This window comes from Diabrotica virgifera, chromosome 5, assembly GCF_917563875.1.
Source record: "Diabrotica virgifera virgifera chromosome 5, PGI_DIABVI_V3a".
Taxonomy (NCBI): Eukaryota; Metazoa; Arthropoda; class Insecta; order Coleoptera; family Chrysomelidae; genus Diabrotica; species Diabrotica virgifera.
This window is the reverse complement of record NC_065447.1, coordinates 46667431-46692254: the sequence shown is the minus strand read 5'-3', so window position 1 is coordinate 46692254 and position 24824 is coordinate 46667431. Positions and strand designations below refer to the sequence as shown.

The 24824-nt window shown below is 30.9% G+C and overlaps 1 protein-coding gene across 2 annotated transcripts in view; it reads left to right on the top strand.

Annotated features, from left to right (window-relative positions):
• The window catches only part of LOC114331187 (uncharacterized), an 81279-nt gene extending 57613 nt beyond the window's left edge, over window positions 1-23666 (top strand). The window contains exons 2-4 of one of the 2 annotated variants that reach the window (XR_007698443.1): window positions 8738-8827; window positions 11251-11395; window positions 23347-23500. Coding sequence is in view for 1 of the 2 variants with exons in the window: in XM_050652476.1 (XP_050508433.1) it covers window positions 11251-11395; window positions 23347-23514 (313 nt within the window). In the remaining variant the exon portion in view is untranslated. Of the gene's footprint in view, window positions 1-8737; window positions 8828-11250; window positions 11396-23346 lie in introns of both variants that reach the window. The other variant, XM_050652476.1, reaches the window with a different exon arrangement.
• Window positions 23667-24824: the final 1158 nt, after the last annotated feature.

Genomic DNA, 24824 nt, shown 5'->3' with positions numbered 1-24824 from the left:
ATATTTTTTGCGTTTTGAAGTCCTTAAAAAAGACTGATTATTTTTTATGTAATATTTCCTATACCTAAATGCGGCAATTTCGGAGTTATTGCTACATTTATTTAACAAAAAAATGTTCTTTAAAATACCTCTCTAAAGTTATAAACAATTGAGTTCTGAAAACAACGAACGTTTTTGTACATTTGGACGTTTTTGGGTTATAAACAATTTAATACTGAAAACAAAGAAAAATGACCATACTTCTTCTATCAGCTCCCCATGAGAATTTTTGGCATGTTTTATTCTAAAATATTATTTTTTAAGAAGAGTGTAAATGAATTGCTTATGAGAGAACAGACGATCATGCTGCATTAACAATAATTAAAAAACAATCTTTTAAAATGAAATAAGCCCAAACTGCGCATAATAAGGTTTGAACTTGAATTTAGGATGTAATTACAAAAGTAATATTTTTTTACTTGGGATTTTGATCCTTGATTACAGTCATCATTTTTTTTCCAGTATAAAATTGTTTATAACTATTCAAAAACGATCGACTTTAGAGAAAAATTACAAGTTACCTTTTTTATTTAAAATGATCCGAAGAACCTAAAATAATATCTGATCGGGCCGAGAAAATTGATTTTTATAATTTGTTTTAAATTTTTTGTTATATAAATATAGCACTAACGAAGAAATTATGGCATTTAGGTATAGGTAATATTACATAAAAAATAATCAGCATTTCTTAAGGACTTCAAAACGCAAAAAATATACAGGATGTCCCATTTCAAATAAGAAAGTTCATTAGATTTTCAGAAAAACGGAAGATCCTAAAACAATGTAAATACCACCATAATATCGGCCGTATTACAAGACCCTTACATAACAAAATTTATAAAAATCGTGCAAGCCGTTTCCGAGATAACTGAGGCGTTACATACATAAAACTCGCTCTGTAGTCCATCTGAGGTCCATCGAATGAGCTATGTTACGAGTATCTCTGAAAAAACAACATATTATGCGAAAATAAGGGCATATGAAGCAGGACGAAGGTGGAGGATGTAATTGGAAGAATTGCGCAAATGAAGTGAAACTAAGTAGGACACGTGACATGACAAGACCACAAAAACGATAGCTAGACGGTATCAAAGCACAAATGGGGAGTAACTGGCACTAAATAACACAAAACCGAGAGAAGTGAAGAACTCATTGGAGGCCTTTGTCAAGGAGTGGATGCAAACAGACTGAACAAGAAAAAGACTATTTAAGTTACATTTTAATATGCGGCCCGCATCAAAGGTTTTATTTTGAACATGGCCCGCCATCCGAAAAAGGTTGCCGACCCCTGACCCACGGAATGATTCTTAAAGTATGAACGCATCCACAATATTAAAAAAATGGTGGAGGTTCTGACAAAATCTTTTATAGAGTGAATTACAAAAAGACTTGAGTATTGGTAATCAAAAAATAGCAAAATAATGCTTTCCATTTAAAGGTAGAAAAACTAGATGAACACCGGACTGCTTTTAACTATAGAAACGTAAACACTAACGTGATACCGAAAGAAAACTTTACGTCAACGTAGCTCAAAGACCAATAGACCAGGTTAATAAGCTAGAAATAGACCATGTTCGGGGCACTCAAAGATCCAGGTAGCTGACTACTTTTTAGTTATTGTATACCTATAGGATGAAAACCTACCTATTTCCTGCCTAGAGTTTGCGTCCGTTTTTTAATTATTAACAATTAAGTGCAAAAAATCGCGATTTTTTTCGATTTTTTGCACCCTATTCAAAAGCTAAATAGTTGACATAAAATTACAAAATTTAATTTTTTAGAACATTAAAAAACCTTCAAAATGCCGATTTTTGAAACTAAAAAAAAGTTAATTTGTTGCTACACAAACTGCAAAATTAGTGAAATTGGTTATTTGTTAATAACTTTTACTAAAACTACCTTAGAACTTTAGTGTTTCACCCAAAGTTGGGTATTGGGGTACTTCAAACCCTTAAAATTTAAGACTGATCCATTAATAAGTTTAAGAGTTATTCTAATTGTTTCTCCCAGAGACCTTTATTTTGCAATAACATAAGACAGAAAATAATGAAGATATGGCAATTCTGAGTATGCCAAATGAAAGTAGAAAACTGATACTATCAAAATGTACTAAAAAACTATAAAAAGATTATCTAATATAGTTAAAAATCCTAATGCCAAATTTGTGAAATTTTGTAGTTTAAAAACATTTAATTAAAAACATTAAAAATATTGTCCTTAGAAAAAGTCATTTTACATATTAAAAAAGCTGGTATTTTACACGAATTTTTGAATATGCAACTTAAAACTATTATCATTTTCTATATCTCGGGATCTACTGAATATATTTTGATCGTTCTTTTTTTAATTTGTATGTAATTTTTCTGTACATTACAAATATACAATTTGTCTAGACATTTATTAATTAATAAACAGTCTAATTTGTTTAAACAATTTTTGAATAAGTTAAGGTATACTTTAATAAATAAATTACCTTCAATAAATAATTATCTAATAAAAATCATTTATTTATTAAAGTGTACTTTAACCTTTTCTGTGATCATTAATAATACTATGATTAAAAAATAGATTTTTGTAAAAAAAAATTTTTTCAACAATAAGACTGTTTATTAATTAATAAATTTATAAACAAATTGCATATTTCTAATATACGTAAAAATTACATACCAATTAAGAAAGAAAGATCAAAATCCATTGAGTTGATACCGAGATACAGCAAATTATATTCGTTTGAAATTGCTTTTTCGGTATTTTAACTCGCTCGATTTGTAGATTCCCCCTAGTAATCGTCTGCACTACATATTTAAAAAATCGTAGAGGGTGCTGTGAAGGTATAATGTTTGTACAAATTTTTTAAGAAAAAATACAAATCCCATTCTTTAAAATGGCATTAATGAGATGCCTTAATTTTTGATAGACAAATTAGCTGTGAATTAAAAAAAACATATGGCTAACTTTGTCCCAAATGAGCCCAGGCTAAATTTTTTAATTTGAAAATTCGTGTTAAGATAGTATATTTTCGAATATATAAAAATATTGTTTCTACGGACGACATTTTTAAAGTTATTCTAAATGTTTATAAACTACAAAATTTTAAAAATCTGGCATTAGAATTTTTGACTATGTTAATTATTTTTTTATCTTTTTGAAGTTATACTTCTTTACGGGCGTAATGACGGTGAAATTTTATATGGGAAAACCTAGCGACCGGGCGCATGCGCATTATAACTTTGTTCTGATTGGATGTTCAAATGACATGACAAAAATTTTCCAATATGGCAGCTGTGGCACAGCTGTGGGACTGTGTTTGGTTATAATGTATGCTTGTTGCGTTTTAAAATTTGTAGGAAGAGAAACAACAAACAAAAAGTTAGTTAATGGTTATACTGCCTTTTTAAATAGTTTTCATATTATATTTTTGGACTTATTTACATAGAAGAGATGCTTGTTGCATGCCAATGTGAAAGCTCATCAAACTGTGCCTAGTATGAGTGCCGCAGATCTCGCTTATTCAAAGCTAAAGAATCTTTCACTGGTAAGTGTTTTATAAATAGTTGATCAAATTTTGTTATGATATTTGAACATAGCCACTTTGCACGACGCAAGTGATTGCGAAATGTATTAGTCGTTATACGGGCTCCGATACCTACCTTGAACCTACCAAAATACATAAGTAGTATGTAATACTTTTTTTTACATAATTTGATTACCATCAAAATTTATATCAATATTCACCTAATATATTGTCTTCTTACCCTATGTTTTGTTGTATTTTTTCAATTCTAAATCATTTCAATTCAAAATCAAAATAATTTGATTTACAAAGTTAAAAATGTCAAAAGGTTAATCTGTTTAGTTAGACGATCTTCGCACATAATGACAAGCTGCCTCTGTGGTCCAGTTTTAATGCGGGTGAATCCCAATACAACGCAAATACCAGCCGCGTGGTAAGTTGGTTCGAATCCCAATAGAAACTTTTATTTTTTTATTTTTTTTTATACATTTTATGATTGTAAGTATATTTATTATATAATTTTATTTTCAGAAAATACGTATTTAGTTAAAAATTTTTCCGACAATTAATGTTCAGAAATCATTTGTGGCATTTTTAATGTGTTTGTGTGTGTTTTATTTTTTTATTATTTTAATTTTTGGCACTGTTTTAATAAAAATGTTTGAGAAGTATTAAGTATAAATTAATTTAATATTTAAATAAAATATAAATAAAAAGTATATTAATTTCGTTTATAATCATATAATCATATAATAGAAGTATAACTTCTTACGTGCGTACAAAGTACACACACATTCTTTTTTTTTAATACATTTTGATACTACCATGCTTCTACTTTCATTTGGCATACTCAGAATTGCACTATCTTCATTATTTTCTGTCTTATCTTATTGTAAAATAAAGATCTCTGGGATAAACAAATAGAATAACTCTTAAACTAATTAGTGGATCGATCTCAAATTTTGTGGGTTTGTTAAGTACCCCAATGTCCAATTTTGGGTGAAACATTAATGCCTGGTTGCACCAACAGATCTTAAGCTCCAGTTTAGCTAAGCTGTACTTATAGATAGGGCCTCCTTGAGTATCACTTACGTTGCAGCATAATTTTAGATTCTTACCTTATTATCAATTATATATATTATTATATTATGGTATTCTCATTGTAATATATTATAATTATATTATATTAATTCTTATGATATTCTCGACTTAAGCTTAAGATCTGTTGGTGCAACCGGGCATAAGTGCTAAGGTAGTTTAAGTAAAAGTTTTTTTTTTCTGATTTTGGCTTTGGTTTAGAACTAGAACCTTTAGCCACGTAATTGTACAACTTAACACTAAGTCAGGGGAGTAATGTGTAGTGTGTGTGTTGAGTAAGTGACTTTGCAAAGTCGACGTTATTGTCTTTGCAAAGAGACGCTAATTGTTTCCGAACGTCTGCGGTCCCTCCGGTGAGTACCGATCCCACAAGGACAGAAACTATTTTTCATTTATTAATTTATAATAAATGAAAAATTTCTGCCCCTGGTAGGATTCGAACTCCCGACCTTTCGTTTCAAAGGTAGGCGCTCTTACCACTGCGCCACAGAGGGGTTATGAACAAATAAGTAAAAGTAAAAGTTATGAACAAATTACCATTTTTACTTATTTTGCAGTTTGCGCAGCAACAAATTAACATTTTAACTTTCAAAAATCGGCATTTTAAAGTTTTTCAATGTTCTAAAAAACTGAATTTTGTAATTGTATGTCAACTATTTAGTTTTTGAATGTGCAAAAAATCGAAAAAATCGCGATTTTTGCACTAAATTGGTAATAATTAAAAAACGGACGCGAACTCTCGGCAGGAAACAGGTTGGTTTTCTATAGGTCTACAATAACTAAAAGAGTAATCAGCTACCTGGATCTTTGGGTGTCCCGAGAATATCCTTATTACCCTGGACTACAAACCATACTAAAACTGCAGCTCTTGATAGCACGCACAATTACACACCTCTTGAAGGTACAAAGATGGTGTTCTAGATATCTTTTATAAAACACGTTTTACAACAAAATATATTTTTGGCAAGGTATGACATACCACATGACAGTGGATAAGGGTTAAATTTAAACACATATATTCATATTTTATTATTATTAAAGTACTGTCATAAATTGACCAAACGCATTGTCGAGTGGAGGCCACGAGAAGAGTCACTAGGGAGCAGAGGACGCCCGCCGAGCAGATGGGCCAACGATCTGAAGCATGTTATGGGCAACTGGATGCAAGCCACACAAAACAGAGAGAGATGAAGGGAGCTGACGGAGGGAGAGGAAGCTGAGGTTGTTGATGATGATGATTATACACCAACGGTTAAACTGCAAAACCTCGTAAGTTAGTTTTGTGTAACTTTAGAGGAGAGACGAAAAACATTTTGGTTTCTTTATGTAAGATTCAATTTATTCGTTTTGTGTGTGTAGGGTTCTTTTTAGGTAACGATTCCATTGCCATTAAGTAAAATTCAGTAATATTGTTTTTTTTTTGTCAAAGAGCAGCTTACGAGGTTTTGTAACTTAAAAACTTACTTATGAGGTTTTTGCAGATGTCGCTAGTAGCATTAAATTTAAATATTGACTTACAAGATTTCGTAGTTTAAAAGATATATAAAAGTATAAACCAACAAAGTATAAAAGTAATAATGGACCAAAAATCGACTTACGAGGTTTTGCAGTTTAACCGTCGACATGTTGAATCTGTCTCTTTAAAAGTCTGTTTCTACTGTATAGTTGATCGTCTATGCAATAGGCAATACAGTCGAACCCGCTTATTGGAATAGCCTTTGTACCAAGCAAAAATATTCTTATAACCGGGATATTCTAATAACCGATCATTGGTGGCTAGTCGAAATAAGTGTACCGAATATACGTAATAATATTATTTACATACTATGCCAATGTGTAGTTTTACATACTATGCCAATATGTAGTTTTACATACTATGCCAATATGTATATCATATACAGGGTGTTTCATTAATAATTGTCCATATAGCAACTGGAGAAACCTTAGCACAAAATACGAAGATTTAACCTAAAACACTTGAATAAAATGTGGTTCCTTACTGAGTTACAGGGTGTTTTATCTAAAAATTTAAAAATTATTTTTGCTCAGCATTTTAAAACTATTCGACTTATTCTTTTCATACTTGGCAGGAAGTATAGATGCTGTACAAACTACTAAATTATGTTAAACAAAAGTTTGTGGCTATTGCCAGAGGCGTACGACGGGGGAAAGTGAATGGTTGACCCTTTTCAAATTCTACGCCACTGGCGGAATTACTATTTTAGTTTAATTTTTAGATTTCCAATACTTTCTATGAAAATAATATACTCTTCATTCGTAACGATAAAGTCATTAGTTTTCGAGATATTTGAAATTAAAAATGAAACGACACTGTTATTTTGATTAATGTATTGTGTCGCTTCATTTTAAATAATTTCAAATATCTCGAAAACTAATCATTTTATCGTTACGGCGAAAGAGTATATTATTTACATAAAAAGTATTGAAAAATCAAAAAATTGCACGAAAATAGCAATTTTGTCAGTGGCGTAGAATTTGGGAAGAGTCAACCAGTCACTAACCCCTGTCGTACGCCTCTGGTGGTAGCTAGAAACGTTTATTTATCTTAATTCAGTAGGGTGTACAGTACCTACACTTTCTGCCAAGTATGATAGGGATACGCCAAATAGTTTTAATGTAATGGTACAAATAATTTTTAAATTTTAATCATATATGAATCATATCATAAATTAATTAAAGTAACTGTGCCGTTTCATATTTAACTTCAAATATCTCGAAAACTAATGACTTTATCGTTACTAATAAAAAGTATATTATTTTCGTAGAAAGTATTGGAAAATCTAAAAATGGCACTAAAATAGTAATTCCTCCAGTGGCGTAGAATTTGAGAGGGGTCAACCATTCACTATTCCCTGTCGTACGCCTCTGGAAGTAGCTAGAAACGTTTGTTTATCATAATTGAGTAGGGTGTATAGTAGTCGCACTTTATGCCAAATATTAAAAGGATACGTGGAATGGTTTTAAAATGCTGAGCAAAAATAATTTTTAAATTTTTAGATAAAACACCCTGTAACTCAGTAAGGAACCACATTTTATTTAAGTGTTTTAGGTTAAATCTTCGTATATTGTGCTAAGGTTTCTCCATTTACTATATGGACAATTATTAATGAAACACCCTGTATATACCTACATAATCAGTATATGTAAATATTTTTAGGTCTTTTTACGTCAATAATACAGTAGTGTAACTACTACTTATCTATGTATGTGTTAAATACCAAATTACATTATATTATGTATGTGAATGAATACAGTAGCAGTAGGTAATTAATATAAAATGTATGCAATATGTAGATATGTAAATATTTTCTTATTAAAATGCATATAACAAAATTACTTATTTTTCTTGCGAAATTATCGGTAATTATAGCTTTTTCGTTGTTAATCCGTGTGGTCATCCTTAATCCATTGGTTGAATGGAACTTTTATTGGCGGCAAGAAATGGATGAATTTAACAAAGCCATAATTCCCATCTTGCAAACAAGTAGGTAAATACTCTCTGGGTGAATTCTAAATAAACTGCTTCTAACAATTTTATAGCAGGCAACAGTGCCTTTGTGTAGACAAATAAAAATTAATTTATGACCCATGCATTTTTCGGCTAAAGATCGAATTGGTAGGTACTCGTAACAAAGTAATAAGTATTTATTACCCTAATAATACCTAATCCAGCACTACAGGCCCTTGACGACTGACCATAATACCAAACATAATTTAAATTTTTAGTAGATTGTAAAAAAAATATTTGTTGACCTGCAAAATATGCTAATAAGCGGTATTATCTAATTAGAACCTATTCCAATAAAAAGATAAAATTAAGGAGTAAATGGAAACGTTTCGGGAATTCGAATTTATATTCCATAAACCGGCATATTCCTATAACAGGGATTCTAATAAGCGGGTTAGACTGTATTTTAAATTTAGATTTTGATTTAGAAAACAACATAAAAACCGAAGAATTTATGCCTACATATATTTAAAAATTTAAACTAATACAGTCCTTAATAATAACATTAAAAGATATGGTTACAAAGGTTTTATATATTTTTTTTTATAAATTTTCAGAGAAAGTGCTTAGGCTCTTTTGGTAGCCCTAAACAAGCTTCTCAAAGAATCTCAAAACCCAGAACACGTACAAAAAAAGGTTATTGAAAAGTAAGTCATTTGTTGTATTTTTTTAACATATGTAACATAGGTATCATTATAAACGGAACTCTGATTCATAGGCAACAAAAATTGAAGATTAAAATTTTTACTAAAAAAGTCAAAAATCTTGACTTAACTTATTCTTATATATTATTAGTATAAAACTTATTATTCATTAAACACTTCTCGCCACAAAATTCCGTCACCCAAAAATTTTTGATTAAATTTGACAATTTATAATATTTTTAATTATATTCCAATTTTCAAGATTCTTGCTTCATGATTTTCCAAGATCAGTTTGTATTGTCATGTATTGACATGTATTGTCATGGTTTGTTATTATTCTGGTAATAACCCGTTTTTGCTTAGTAAATTATACAGGGGTGAATGGAAGCGTTGTATGTTCGCCTAACTTAAAAAATTTTGTGAAAAAGTTGAAGAGCTGATTTAGTTTCACAGTCCTTTCGTATTATCTCTTTTTGGAATTATTTGAATATCTCGTTGCTTGTAAGAGCTGCACAATTTTTTGTAAATCCAAACACTGATTTTCATAAACATGAATATCTTCAATAGAGGTTTAAGTGATAATATTGAAATGGCCCGCATACAGCCCAAATCTTAATCCTATCGAGCATTTATGGGATGAATTAAAAATAGCTATCCCCGTTATCCTAGGCCTCCAAAAAATTTGGAACAGTTTAAGTTGGCGCTGGTAGAGAAATATCGGGCTATTACAAAGGCAAGGATAACACATCTTATTAATTTGATGCCAAACAGATTGCGAGCAGTCGCTGCTGCAAGAGGTGGACATACCCGCTATTGAATTGTTTTGTTTTGTTTTTAATTTGATTTGGGTTGTTAATAATTTTAGTGCGTTTGATATTTTTAATTTAGTCGATTGGAAAATGTTTCTTTTTTTTAATTAAAAAAAATTTAAAAAAAAACCTCATTAGGAAAACGAAAACTGATACATTTATTACCCTTCCAGTAATAATCGATAAATATATTTCATCTATTGCGAATTTCTAGTACGAGTCAGATGTGTCCTTTTTTTTAGGTTAGGTTGCATTATTTTTTGTGTGTTTAATTTATAAGCATTTTTGACTAGAATGTTAAATTATGAGGTATTCTAGTAATAAAATTTACTCTTGCTTTAAGTCTGTAAAATACACTGAGCTTTTTTATTCTTTCAAAAGTTTGTCTAAAATTCAAAAAGTGAGAAATTTTCAAATCGTTTTTTATAAAAAACCGTGTATCCTACCGACTTAAATCAAGAGCACCTTTTAGTAGAAGAATACCTCATAATTTAATAATCCAATGTCAAAAATGCATAAAATTTTAAGTCAAAAATGTTAAGCAATAAAATAATCGTTGCTCTACCCAAAAGAGACGCCTATGACCGGTACTAGAAATTCGCAACTTATGGAATCGATTTACCTATGGAAGATAAATAGGCGTACTAGTTTTCGTTTTTATAAATAGAATTGTTCTAGAGGTATTTAAAAAAACCTAATTAAAAGGAACCATCTTAAAATCTTATCCAGAAATCGTTCAGAAATGTTGAATGGACTCACTCTTTTGTTACTTAGCTTAAGAACTTAAATATTGGGATTTGCAGCAAAATACTTATTGAATAGAAATATAAACTTGAGACAAATCCATATAAAATACCAATCTATCTACAATAAAAGGGAAATTGCATAAAATTTTAAATTCGAAAAAAATGCTGTAAATCATAATAAAACATAATTTAAAACATGTGCCAAAAAAATTGAGGTGCTTTTAGGTATATTATATGCCTATATTGAAATAAAATACATATATACACATAGGTATTTATTATTCTTAATATTTATATACTTTATTTATTTAAAATTATAATTCACAGTTGAATGGTCTTAAAAGGTAATTTTTGATAAGTTTTGACAAGTTTGAACACATTTTATATGACAAAAATAATTGTGTTTGTATTGTGCATGTTACCATGGAAATGGCGATCCTATGTATGTAAACCGGCGGTGAACCCGTGAGAAAAAATATTTCTCACTGCAATGGCCTCCTTTTCTCACTGCCTGAGAAATTGTTCGTTTTGAATGTATGTAAGTAGTGAGAGAAGTTGCACATTGTATAGCATCCATAGAAAAATATAATGATGTGACGACACAAGTGCTCGCGCGCTTTTTGGGTGGTTTGAAATGGTTTAAATACATAGAAAATTTTAAATTTATACTTCCAAGTTATTATGAGCTTTTAAGGCGTGAAATTTTGGAAATCTCATTTTTAAACAAAACAACATTATTCTGCAAAAAATGTGCAAGTTCCCTATTTGTACAGGTGGTCTAGCATATAATTACTTTGACAATAATATTTGAATAATACAAGTAAAATGAATACTAAAATTTAAAAATGGTATTTATCGACTCTTTTTCTAGAACTCAAACTATAAAAGATGTACTTAGTGTACAAACTTCACAACGTAGCCTGATCACAGATTTGAAGCACTTGGTGGCACTCTTCGTTGATGGATTGGGATCTGTGATTAACCTTTTATTGCCTCCTGGTCAGGATATCTTCGATGTAAGTACAGTGGGATTAAATATCATGTACACTAAGATCCGCTTGCTCATTCGGAGTTCAACTCAAGTTCAGCTTCATGATCGAGTTATAGGGCGCGTCCATAGTCCACGGTGGTTTTCGAGTCAGAAAGCCGAGTCCGTGTGTAAATAATCCAAATAACTGCGCGCAGGTACACTTTGCACAGGCCCGTTTAAACGAAGGATTATTTGCACACGGACCCAGCGCTGACTTTGGAAACCCTATGAAAGCACTATGGACGCGCCCTATAACTCGATGTTGGAGCTGAACTTGAATTGAACTTCGAATGAGCAAGGGTGGCATGTGTACACTTGAGTCCAGGGTTCTTTATCCGTGCGTCATTAATACCTGGCGAAATAAAACACATACTTTTTATGTAGCATCTTCCACGCATGAAATTAAAGACAAACCTGCTTCTTCTAAAAGTGCCTATCTTCTGGAGATGTTGACGATCACATTGACCCATCTTATTCTATTTACGGCAGCTTGAAATAGATCAGTTGACGTTAGACCAGTCCACTTTCTAAGATTGGCCAGCCAGGACATACGTCTACGTCCAGGGCCTCTCCTGCCCTCAATCTTGCCTTGTAGAATCAACTGTAGCAGTCGGTATTTTTCATTACGCATAATGTGGCCGAAGTAAGCCAATTTTCTGTTCTTTACGGTGTTAATTATTTCTTTGTCTTTTCTTAGCCTCTGGAGAATAGTTATATTAGTTGTGTGGTATATATATGAGACCCTCAACATACGTCGGTAGCGCCACATTTCAAACGTCTCTAACCGTTTTATGGCATCTTCTGTCATGCTCCAGTTTTCGACTCCGTAGAGGAGGACACTAAAGACGTAACATCTAAGAATTCTTATGCGTATATTGATACTTAAAGACAAGTTGCATAGAATTTTCCTAAGACTGTTAAAAGAGCTTCTGGCTTTTTCAATACGAGTTTTTATTTCGCAGCTATGATCACAAGTATCCTTAATATTGCAGCCGAGATAGCATATTTTCTGTACTCTTTCTAGGGGTGTATTGTTTACGGTTATTTGGGCGTTTATGTTGGTGTTTTTACTAATGATCATTATTTTTGTCTTCTTACAGTTTAGTTTTGGGCCGTCTTTGTTACATGCTTCTACATCATTATCCATGATACTTTGGAGCCCCTGCGCACTATCTGCCAGCAATACTGTATCGTCTGCATATCTAATATTATTTATAAGTTGTCCATTTACTGCAATACCATCTTCTGATTCGTCCAAGGCCTCTCTAAAGATGTTTTCAGAGTATATGTTAAACAACGCTGGTGACAGTATGCAACCCTGTCTAACTCCTTTTTTGACTGAAGATTTTGGACAGTTCATTTTCGAATCTAACTGTTGCTTTTTGTTGGAGATATAAGTTTGAGACGAGTCTTGTATCCTTACCATCGAGTCCTGATTATTTTTAGGATATCGATTAGTTTTCCGTGTGGGACTTTATCAAATGCCTTCTCGAAATCTATGAAACATGCATACACATCGCAGTTGACATCCTTGGCTCCCTGTATTAGATCTTGCAAGCTGGATAGTACTTCACTCAGCTGTTCTTCTAATTTGGTGTATATGCGCGAGTGAATGATAGTAAGGAGTACTTTAAGTACATGGCTCATCAAACTAATTAATCTATGTTCTTCACATTTTCTAGCGTTGGCTATTTTGGAAAGTGGAATGAATATTGGTAGTAGCCAGTCTGTTGGTAAGTAACCAGTCTCGTATATGTTGTTGAATAACTTCGTAAGAGCTGTAATTTGTTGTGCCTCTAATAGCTTTAAAATTTCACCATGGACCTTATCAGGTCCTGGTGATTTCCCATCTTTAATCCGCTTAATGGCCATAGTTATTTCTTCGTTCGTTATTTCTGGGCCGTAGGGATTGTCTATTTTATACGGACTTCGTGCAGCATCTTCGAATATTTCTTGCATATATTCTTTCCGTCTTCTTTATTTACAATATCTTCAATTGTAGTCGAAATCTGACCTTCCATGTCTACGACTATGCCGGTATTGCGTTGTTTTCCGATGTTCTGTACTTTATTAATAATTTTGGCAATATGGAAATCGTCATGCTTGCGTTGTAGTGTTTCAATTTCCTTATATTTCTCAATCAGCCATGCTTCTTTTGCTCCTTTCATTTCCCTTAGTATACTCTTATGCAACTTTTTGTATTCATTGTCATTTCTACCTTTTAATTTCCTTCGCTCTTCCATCATCTGCAATATTTTATCTGTCATCCATTCTTGCTTCTTTTTTCTTTTTGATTTAAGATATTCACGCGAAAGTGTGTTAATAGATGTCTTCATTCCGTTCCATTGTTCTTCTATGCCACTAGGAGTGTCTTCAACTATTTTCGCAAAATTCTTATTAATCTCTATTTTTATTTTTTCCTGTTTTTACTACAAACCTGCTACCGCCTGTTATTAAGTAAAAACACATGTTTTTTTAGTAACGCTCTAGACTCAGTATATTGAAAAGAGATAGATACAAAAAAGACGCTTAGAAATGTTTTCAGATTTTAATTACAATTTGTGACGTTTCTGGTTTGTTTATTTTGTGGCTGTCAGTCTGTTGAATTTTTTGCTGTTTGCCAAATTTATGCATTTTGAATATTTTTGTATTACACAAACAGTTTTTTCACACTAATTTTATATTGGAGTTTGAAATTTTACGGTAAGTGTATTTTATTTTGTTAAGGAGGTTTTGTTAAATAGTAACAGTTAAGAAATGGTTGTGTTAAGTTTCCGGCAAGGTGAATGAAGTGGAAAAAGAAAATATCTTATTGTTTTTTTTTTACAAATTTTTTATTTATTTATTAATCACTAATGATATTAAAATAATTTATTAAGCTACTAATTCTGCACGTTTTAAATGTAGCTGTAATTCTGCACCAAAATTTTAATGCAAAACTTACATATTATGACATTCCATTTATTTGATAACGTCAAATTTTAACCCGTGATCGGAGCAGTAGCTACAAACTGTCACTTGCTGTTGCGTTTAGTAAATATCCGACTTATTTCGTATGCTTTAAATGATGATGCACGGGTAAAGAACCCAGCAGTGGGATTATGAACACTCGATAAGAATCGTATCCGCCATGTTTCACCATAGCGCCTTATGGTAAAACATGGCGGATACGATTCGCATCGAGTGTTCGTAATCCCTATGCTGGACTTAACTTAATAGTTGATTCTTAACCCTTTTTCAATGCGTCAATAATTTTGACGTCATATAGGATTTTAAGAATGTCGCCAATCATTGCATGACATTTTAGTTAAATCTGACTGTTGTCAGAACATTTATATTTATATACACATCAATATTTATACAAATATTTGCCAGAATATTAATAGTTAAAATATTTTAATGTAAAAATAAATAAATATAAAATTAAATTTCACTATACCATGTCCGAATATACAGTGGAGTCCGCGAGTCTTTACCCGTGCGTCATCATTTAAAGCATACGAAGTAAGTCGGAAATCTATTTCACGCAACAACAACTGACAGAAAGTGGCTACTGTTCCGATTATGGGTTTTATTATAAAATTTGACGTTATCAAATATATAGAATGTCAAATGTAAGTTTTGCTTCAAAATTTTTGTGCAGAATTACAGCTACATTTGAAGTAGCTTAATAAATTCTTTTATTATTATTGATTAATAAATAAATAAACAGTTTATAAAAAAATTCAATAACATATTTTATTTTTGTTATTTCATTCACTTTGACGGAAATCTAAACACAATCATTTCTTTTCTGTGTGAATGACGTTAGCTTTGTATGTTTTAAATATTAATTGCCAAAATATAATTATTTACTTTAAAATTTCAAAGCCCAATATGAAATTAGTTGTGAAAACAACTGTTTGTGTAATAGAAAGAAACTTCAAAAGGCAAAAATTCGACAAAAATCGCAAAAAATTCAACTGACTGACAGCCATAAAAGTAAACAAAGCAGAAACGTCAAACAAATTGTGCTTAAAATATGAAAACATACCGAATCGTCTTTTTTGTACCTATCTCTTTTCAATGCACTGAGTCTAGATGGTTCATAAAAATAACATGTGTTTTTACTTAATAACAAACGGAAGCTGGTTTGTCATGAGTTTCATGCGTGGAAGAGAATGATGCTAAATAAAAAGTATGTGTTTTATCTCGCCAGGTATTAATGACGCACGGGTAAAGACTCGCGGACTCAACTGTACCAATGGCATAAAATATTTTTATTTACGTCGCTTAAAAATACTAAATCGAAATTGCAATTGTCATTTTACTCGTTGATATTGTTAAAGTACTGTAACTGTCGATTACTTTTGTGTCAAGTTGTCTTTATTCGCATCATTAATTTATTATCCATTTAGATTAGAGTATTTTAATCGCCAACCAATTATTATACATCTATAGGTACAGGGTCGTTTTAATGTGCAAATACCTGTCAACGAATATGTACATAATTTTTTAAGTTCTACATATGTATAATAATCATGGAGTTACGTTTTTTCTCTCACTTCCAACTTTAACGCGTTAGAGAGAATTCGATAATCTATGACGCACTAAAAAAATACTTTGGGATCAACTGTAACGTCAAATTGGGGTCGCCAAAAATGTTAGATGACGACGATAGGACCAATCAACGTCACCTAACATATAAGTTATTACCTATGGCAGAGTCACCTAAACTCTGCCATATAAGGTCTTACCTTCATATACTCCAACCAACATGGTTGATGTCATGTGATGCCAGGTGTTAATTTGGAAATATTTTTACCATCTTTAAAAGATCCTATAATATAATGTAACCTTAACAATTATTTAAAAACAACTCGAGGGTTTTTACCCGTATATTTCGGTGGCTAAAACATGTAAACCTGTAATAACACTGATGATGGAATATTGATGCCGAAAACGTTCTGTTGTGATATAACCTTTTTTATCCATTAGTGATTCTGAGTACATTCCGTTGGCATACTTCGATCAATCGATTATCATTATCGTTTAACACATTTTCACCGAAAGGTCCTGTAACTTTATTGTTTTGTTTGCTGTCAGTTCTGACGTTAACGTCTCGCAAAATCACAATTTCTCTCTCTCTAGAGTGATGCCTATTTGTGAGATTGTTTCATCTAAAGATTCGTAGTTCTTTTCGTTTTCCTCTACTCTAGTGTTTTCTTTGGTCCATACGTACCAATAACTGAGATTCGATGTGACTTTAGGTTTAATTTCATCTTTATTATTAGTGGAGTCAATGAAGGTTTACACCTCCGATTTCGTTGAACCTCCATCGATTTTCATGAAAATTGGTAAGTATGTAGAGGATACCTCAAGGAACAAAGGTGACATGGTGCCAACTTGCGCTTTTGCCCTGGGGGGGATGCTACCCCTTCTCGGGGGTGGAAATTATTTTATTAAAAATAATACCAATAATCGATAGAGGGACATATTATAATTAAAATTTTTATATAAAGTTATTCCAATAAATCAATAGTTTTTGAGTTATTAAAGATCAAAAGTTTTGATTTTTCCTGAAAAAATCCATGTTTTAAAGCAGTTTTTCATAAATAACTCAAAAACCATAATTTTCTTCAAAAAAGTTGTTGTTACCAAAATCGAAGATAATATAAAAATAAATAAGCTCCTTATTCGAAAAATCCTTTATTACATATACAAAGTGAATTATATTCAATTGAATGTATATTTTTTACGCGAGTACTCAAATCTTAGTATTCAAGCTTAAATAACAGGAAAACGATGCACTTTGTTAAATATAGACACTAAACATTTTAATAAAGTACTTAAAGGTAACTATCAAAAAGCTATATAAGAAGTCGATAGCATCAAAATTAAGCAAGTTATGATGGAAATAAGAGGACCCTTTCAGATTTTTTAGGGAAGAAATAAAAATGAAACATACGTCATTTCCACAAAAATTAAAATTTATAGTAACCCATTAAAAACTTTATTTATTTTAACATGAGTAATAACTTTAACAATTTTGACCGGTTTAGAATGCATATTTTTGAAAAAAAAATACGATTAAAAAAATTATGACCTTTTCAAATTTTCGTGAATTTCATTTTCTTTTGATAATAACTCCAAAAATACTCGATATACTTAAAAAATGGTAGAGAACAAAATTTTAGTTTTAACTTTATTTAAGCTTTTTCTTTTTTTAATATTTTTTTTACGACAAAAAATAGCCGAGATAGAAACATTTAAACCCTAAATTTTACTGCGAGAACCATGTAAGCGGGGCACTTTCACCTTGTATTTAAAAAAAATAAAGGATTTAGAAAATTATGTTTAATACAGTGTTATAGACCTTTTACTTAGTTTTGTAATGGTTTTTGGATAAATCTCATATTTCAAAAATTAACGGAGTTATTTCAAAAAAAACAATAACATTTTCTTTGAAAAAATTTTATAGCGGAGATTTTGTATGTATACAGGTTGTGGGAAGTCCAATTAGTCGTTTGTTGTAGGAGATACGAAAAAAGTTTATTTAGGTGAGATTGGGGCATAGATAATATCAGAATTTAAATACATTTCCAATATACAGGACCACCATATTGACAGGGTGAAACAAAATTATCTTTTGTTTAATGGAACACCCTGTATATTTTTACATTTTGGATTCTCCTCTATGTTTTATTTCTTAAAATATCAGGTTTTGTGATGTTATACGAAGTAGTATAAAAGATAATTACGTTTTTTTTTTCAAATTTCATAGCAATATTCACCCCTGTATAATTGTAGTGATTTGACATCAGAAAATCAATTTATGTTCAAGTGATTTTTAATATAGTCTATTATTGTTAAAATTATTAATCTAGCAAAACGTTTAATTTTAGCTAATACAGGGTTGGTCGAAACTGAATGAGTGTTTTCTCAAAGTTTGAGAGTATGAGTTTTCTCAAACGGAGCAGCCTGTAATGTCTGTAATGAGATTGAGCATTGTAATGAAATGCGATTGTATGGCACTTTATTATTTCCCACCCTGCCAGTGAGAACTGAATTTATTTTTGAAATCCCTAACTTTATGTCTTTAATTATTCAAAATATTGTAAACGATTAAAAAACAATCAAATTAAATTGAAATGAATAACCAGTGTATATCTTCCACATTTACTTCATATTTAACGTAGCCTGTACCATAACATTGCACAGATTATTATCCCTGTATAGCAACGATATACCAAGAATGTGACTTCATACTTGAGAAATGTCCTATATCCAGTCTCACAAAAAAAGGGATTCCTCAAACATAATATATATGCAGACAAAATGAGCCAAAGTGATTTGCGATATTTAATTAAAGGCCGTACCAAGTTGCTTTTGTTGAATATAGCATGAAAGCACGACGATACTTTAGTGATAAGCGTATTTTTCGTAGTAGCTATAGTATGTTGTTTTATATTATGTATTACCTATATTAAATTAGTTTTAGTATGATTCGTTTATCTAAAAAAATGTAAAATAAACAAAAATTCTGTTTTTCTTGTAGTTGTTTTTTCGTATAGATATTGTTTTATATTGTAGTAAATTGAATTTAGTTTTAGTATGTTCCGTTTGTTTGTAGAATTATATTTAATTATATTTGCTTTAATTACTAAAATAAATAAATTTTCAATTATATTTTATGTATTTGTGGAAAAGGAAACCTAGCATTAGGGGCCACATTTCTATAACGGCCAATTGTTTTCTATTTTTAGTGGCCGTTATTGTCAGGTTTTACTGTACCAATAATATTTTATTAAATCATGAAATAATATTTAAATAAAAAATTTATAAATTTGATAAAAGAAAGTTTGCTTAGAATTTACTCCTCTATCTAATTATGGGGTTATTTTTAATAAAATAGTGTTCACCCATGAGAAGGGGTAACATGCACCCCAGGATAAAAGCGCAAGTTGGTACCACATAATTTTTGTTTCTTGAGGTATCCTCTAACTACTTACCAATTTTCATGAAAATTGATGGAGGTTCAACGAAATCAGAGGTGAAAACCTTCAGTGACTGCCTTTTTGGGAATATAAAAGAATAGTTTTTTTCGTGATTGTCGATTTGCTAATTTTCTGATTTTTGGTTGCTATAAGGTTTGAAAAATTAATAAAAATTATAAATTATGCACACAAATGTAAAAAACTATTTATTTTACTTAATTAAACGAGATTGCTTGAGCCAGAATGCTGAAATTTGCATTTTTATCATTAAAAGAAAGGTGGATTTCACCCCTAAAATGCAGAAAGCGCAACTTGGTGCCATATCACTTTTGTTTTTTGAGGTATCCTCTAACTAATCAACAATTTTCATGAAAATCGATGAAGGTTCAAAGAAATCGTGGGTGAAAACATTCAGTGACTACACTTTCAGAAATATAGAAGAATAAGGTTTTTGTGATTTTCGACTTGTTAATTTTCGGATTTTTGGTTGCTATAAGGTTTGAAAAATTAAAAAAAAATGTAATTTATGCACATAAATATAAAAAAAAATATTTATTTTTCTTAATTAAACGAGATTACTTGCGCCATAATGCGGAAATCTGCATTTTTTACAATTTAAAAAGTAGGGGTGTATTGCATCCCTAAAATGCAAAAGCGCAAGTTGATGCTATATAACTTTTATTGCTTGAGGTTTCCTCTAACTATTTACCGATTTTCATGAAAATCTATGAAGGTTCGACGAAATAGGAAGTGAAAACTTACAGTGACTGCACTTTCAGAAATCTAAAAAATAATTTTTAAAATAGGGGTGTATTTCACCCCTAAAATGCAAAAAGCGCAAGTTGGCACTATGTCACCTTTGTTCCTTGAGGTATTCTTTAACAACTCACCAATTTTTATGAAAATCGATGGAGGTTCAACGAAATCTGAGGTAATAACTCATATCCACCTTCATTGACTCCACTATATAGGCTATTGATTATATTCAAAATAACATAGCTAAAAGGAACTACAACGTTAACGGGGTTTTATTATTTCATATGGTCAATGAACATCTATATATGAAATAACCGCGGAGTGCTACCATTTAGAGTGGTGCGTTTTTGACAAATGGGTGAATTAGTCCCTGGCCACAGGTTACATTAGGGTGAGTTCTATGCACTTTTGGTACAAACACGTCTACAGAAAAATTGTTCCTGGCTAAATTTTCTATCTAAATATCACTTTTTAAAGTCAATGGTACTTTTTTTTACAAAAATATGTTCAAAAGAAAAAGCACAAAGAAACCCAAAAGAAAGAAATTTTGTTTTTTGTCCCATAACTTTTGCCCACGAGGATATAGGTATAGACATTGCTTTACAGAAAAAAAACCTACATATTTCTTTTTTAAAATGTTGTTTAGTAGAGGTAATTAGGATTTACAGTTTTCGAAATATGATTCTTCAAAGTTTGCCACTCACAGCAATTTTCGGCAATTTTCCTGGTTACTTCGCAAATATTGTTCTGTAACTTTTTTCTACGTAACTTTAGGTATACGCAATGGTACACGTAATAGGAAAAGAAACCAATTACCTTTAAAATGGTTTACTGTATAACGTTGTACGACTTTTTTTAAAGAGATTATTGTTTTTCAAGGTTTTATGCTTTTAACGATTTTTTATAATATATAGAAATAAAATAATATTATTATATAATATATTATATAATACCTAATATAGGAAAAGATTATTTTTTACATTTTTTACGATTATTTTTGAAATTTCTCATTATATTTTTTTTTCTTGTACATAAATATACCATATATTGCTCAATAAAGAGAGCTTACTTTCTGTTGTTTAAAATGGTGTATCATCTATATTTAAATATGTAATGAAAACCGAGTGATTCGTTGATATTTTTTTACGTGTATTATTTAAAATTATTTCTTTTACAAAAATTGCATAAACATTAGTCTCAGAAAACATCACTTTAGTTAAAATTATTTAAGCGTTGACATTTAAAAAATTTTCAAAATCAAAGTCCATCTCCTCGTTAGTATTAGCTTCAATATCTTCTTCTGACACCTCAGTTATCTTAGAGTTCCCACAATTAGTACCCATGCACATGCACCCTTTGTAGAATATTGAACAACTAATTCCTATCTTCCTACAACCGCAGTTTTTTGTACATCCTTCGGTACATTTACATGCTATTTTTTCAAGCAAAGCTTGTGGTGCAGGAGCTTTGACAGTAACTATTAGAATTAATCCATATTTTGAAGTTTTCCCGGCCGAGTCTAGTGGATCCAAAGTATTAGCTATAAAAATAAGATTCAATCATAACACACAGTCACATAAGAAAGTTATAATGAGGAATTTAAAAAATAATCCTAAAATCAAAAATCGTTGCAAGTACTTATTACATTTTGAAAAAGCATATCTTATTCAAAAATAATCCTAGAATTTTTTATAATACACCATTTTAAAGTAAATAGAATAAGCTTTATTTTTTATTATATAATATATACCCAAATGTAGAAAAAAAAGTTATAATGGGAAATTTAAAAATAATCGTAAAAAGTATAAAAACTCGTTAAAAGTATAAAGTCTTGAAAAAGATAACCTCTTTAAAAGAAGTCGTATAACATTATACAGTAGAATATTTTAAAGGTAATTGATTTCTATTCATATTACGTGCACCATTGCATATAGCTTAAGTTACGTAGAAACAAGTTACAGAACAATATTTGCGAAATAACAAGGAAAATTGCCGAAAATTACTGTGAGTGGTGAACTTTGAAAAATCATATTTCGAAAACTTTAAATCCTAATGACCTCTACCAAACATAATTTTAAAGACAGAATATGTAAGTTTTTTTTCTGTGAAGCAATGTCTATACCTATATCCCCGTGGACAAAAGTTATGGGACACAAAACCAAATTTCTTTCTTTTGGGTTTCTTTGTGCTTTTTCTTTTGAATATATTTTTGTAAAAAAAAGTATCTTTGACTTTAAAAAGTTATATTTAGATAGGAAATTTAACCGGGAACAATTTTTATGTAGACGTGTTTGTACCAAGAGTGCATAGAACACACCCTAATGTAACCTATGCCCAGGGACTAATTCACCCATTTCTCAAAAACGCACCCCTTTAAATGGTAGCACTCCGCGGTTTTTTCATATATAGGGATTCATTGACCATATGAAATAATAAAACCCCGTTAACCTTGTAGTTCCTTTCTATAGTACATAATCAATAACCTATTATTCGTTCCTTGATTATTTCCCAACTCGTGAGGCTTTTGTTATATTTCTTTTTGACAAGTATTATTACGTGTCCCTTCTCATGTTATTCCTTCTTCACTCAACCATATATGTATACCTACTTACCTATGTTTTGAGTACCCTCTCCTATTTTCTTTGTTTTTGTTGGTACTATCAGATGTATTATTTTATCTTTGTCAATTTCCGGTATTATTTCTTCCATCTTATTTCTAACACCCCTCACATTCCAAGTATCAAAATCATTGTCATTTTTCGTTGCTGTTGTCGTCTTGAATTTTCAATCTTGTTCCGATGCGAATTATAATTGTTTGAGCTATAGGAATACAGATAATAGGTTAAAGGCCCATTGCTTCATTTGATTTTCTGTAGGGGTTTCTTCCCTTAGCAGATCTGTCCCAGTTTTGAGGCGCCAGCAGCTTGCTTTTTACCCATCTCTCGTCGGTTACAACACATCCATTGTACGCAGTGCATCCAACACATACGCGACACTATTGGGTCTTCGAGGACGTAAGAGTAGAATATTTATTTTGTTGGTACTATTTTTAGAATATATTCGTTGGGAAATAGTGGGAATTTCTTGGGGTTTTGTATGATTAGGATATCGGCATCTCATCACGCATCCAAGACCATTTACCAACTTTATCTACTCAATCAAGATAAATATGCTCTGTTATTAAATAAATGTATCTTATTTGCAGGTTATCGCTGAGGCTTTGAAGAAAGTTGTAAGGTGGTTTGTTCATGACAACGAACCATTGCTAGGGCTCTTGGACAAACTCATCCTTGCTGGAGAGAATATAGCGAGAGTAGCAATTGAAAGTGCGTTAGACGTCCTTTTAGGAGAACCTGTAGAACTTGCGAAATAAACTAGTGCGTTAGACATCCTTATAGGACCTCTGCATCATAACCGATGATAATCTGAATCTTGGTTAATTTTATTGTATTCACCATATATTATTTTCTTGCTATCTTAAAATTGTATGAACTTAATAAATCTTTTTAAGCCTAATAACTAAAATTATTTCATTACATTTTTATAGATTGTAGACTAGATTTTAAGACATCATTAGGAATATCAGAATATTGTATATTGGGCCAAGCTGGTGTATAATCACAATAATAAAAACAATAAAGGCCATTCAGAAACCAACATTTTAGAAGAAAATTCAAATACGCTTTGCAGGCTATTGCCTAAAAGATCGAGTCCACGTTTATGAACCGTCAATTTTGAAAAAAACATAATCTGCTAACAACTTCTTGGTAAAATATCCTCTTTTTTAACCTAAGTTCTAAGTGGAAATGGAAAACTCAAAAACATTAGGTAAAAATGTAATAATCATTGCAAATGTTGGTTCCATATAAATATAATATTTAATTAAAATATAAAATATTTTTTTTTATTTATTTATTCGCATTAACTACTAAGAGTTATTAGCGACATAAGTTACATTACATTATTGTACAAATATTCTCTCATTACAATTACAACAGATGAAATAGACCTACATTCTTCAAAAAGTTTACAACATTTACCGGATTACAATTTTCTTTCAAAATAGAGAGGTTATGGATAGTTCTTATGTTGTTGTGTTTGTTACACTCCGTTAGTATGTGATACACAGTTAGGTCTTTATTACAGAACTCACACTTAGGAGGATTGACTCTACTAAAAAGGTAAGAATGAGTTAGTCTTGTATGACCCAGACGTAACCTGTCAATTTTTACTTGGTTCACACGACTTATATTTAGTTGTTTCCACGGTTTCACACTCGGTTTTATTGTTTTAAGTTTCGCTGCAGTCATATTCCACTTGTTTTGCCACATACACTTTATTTTATTTTTAATAAAATATAAAAAATATATTCTCCCAATAAATTCATACACAGGTAGTGACTGAAGTTGCAGAGAAATTATGGTAACCACTATGGTAACCAATTATGGAAACCAACCACTGTTGGATCTCTTGAATAAAAGCTTAGTTGTAGCTACATAGATGTAGATTTATGATTAGATGAAGCTATGAAGAGTAGGAATTACTAGTGTTTTGAACATCATCTTGAAAGATCACCAAATCACCATGTTGTTTAAATTCGTTGTGAATCCTGTCAATAAATTGTTTAAATTATTTATACGCCATAGACAATGAGAGCAAAAGCAGGATTTTACCTCCAAATTT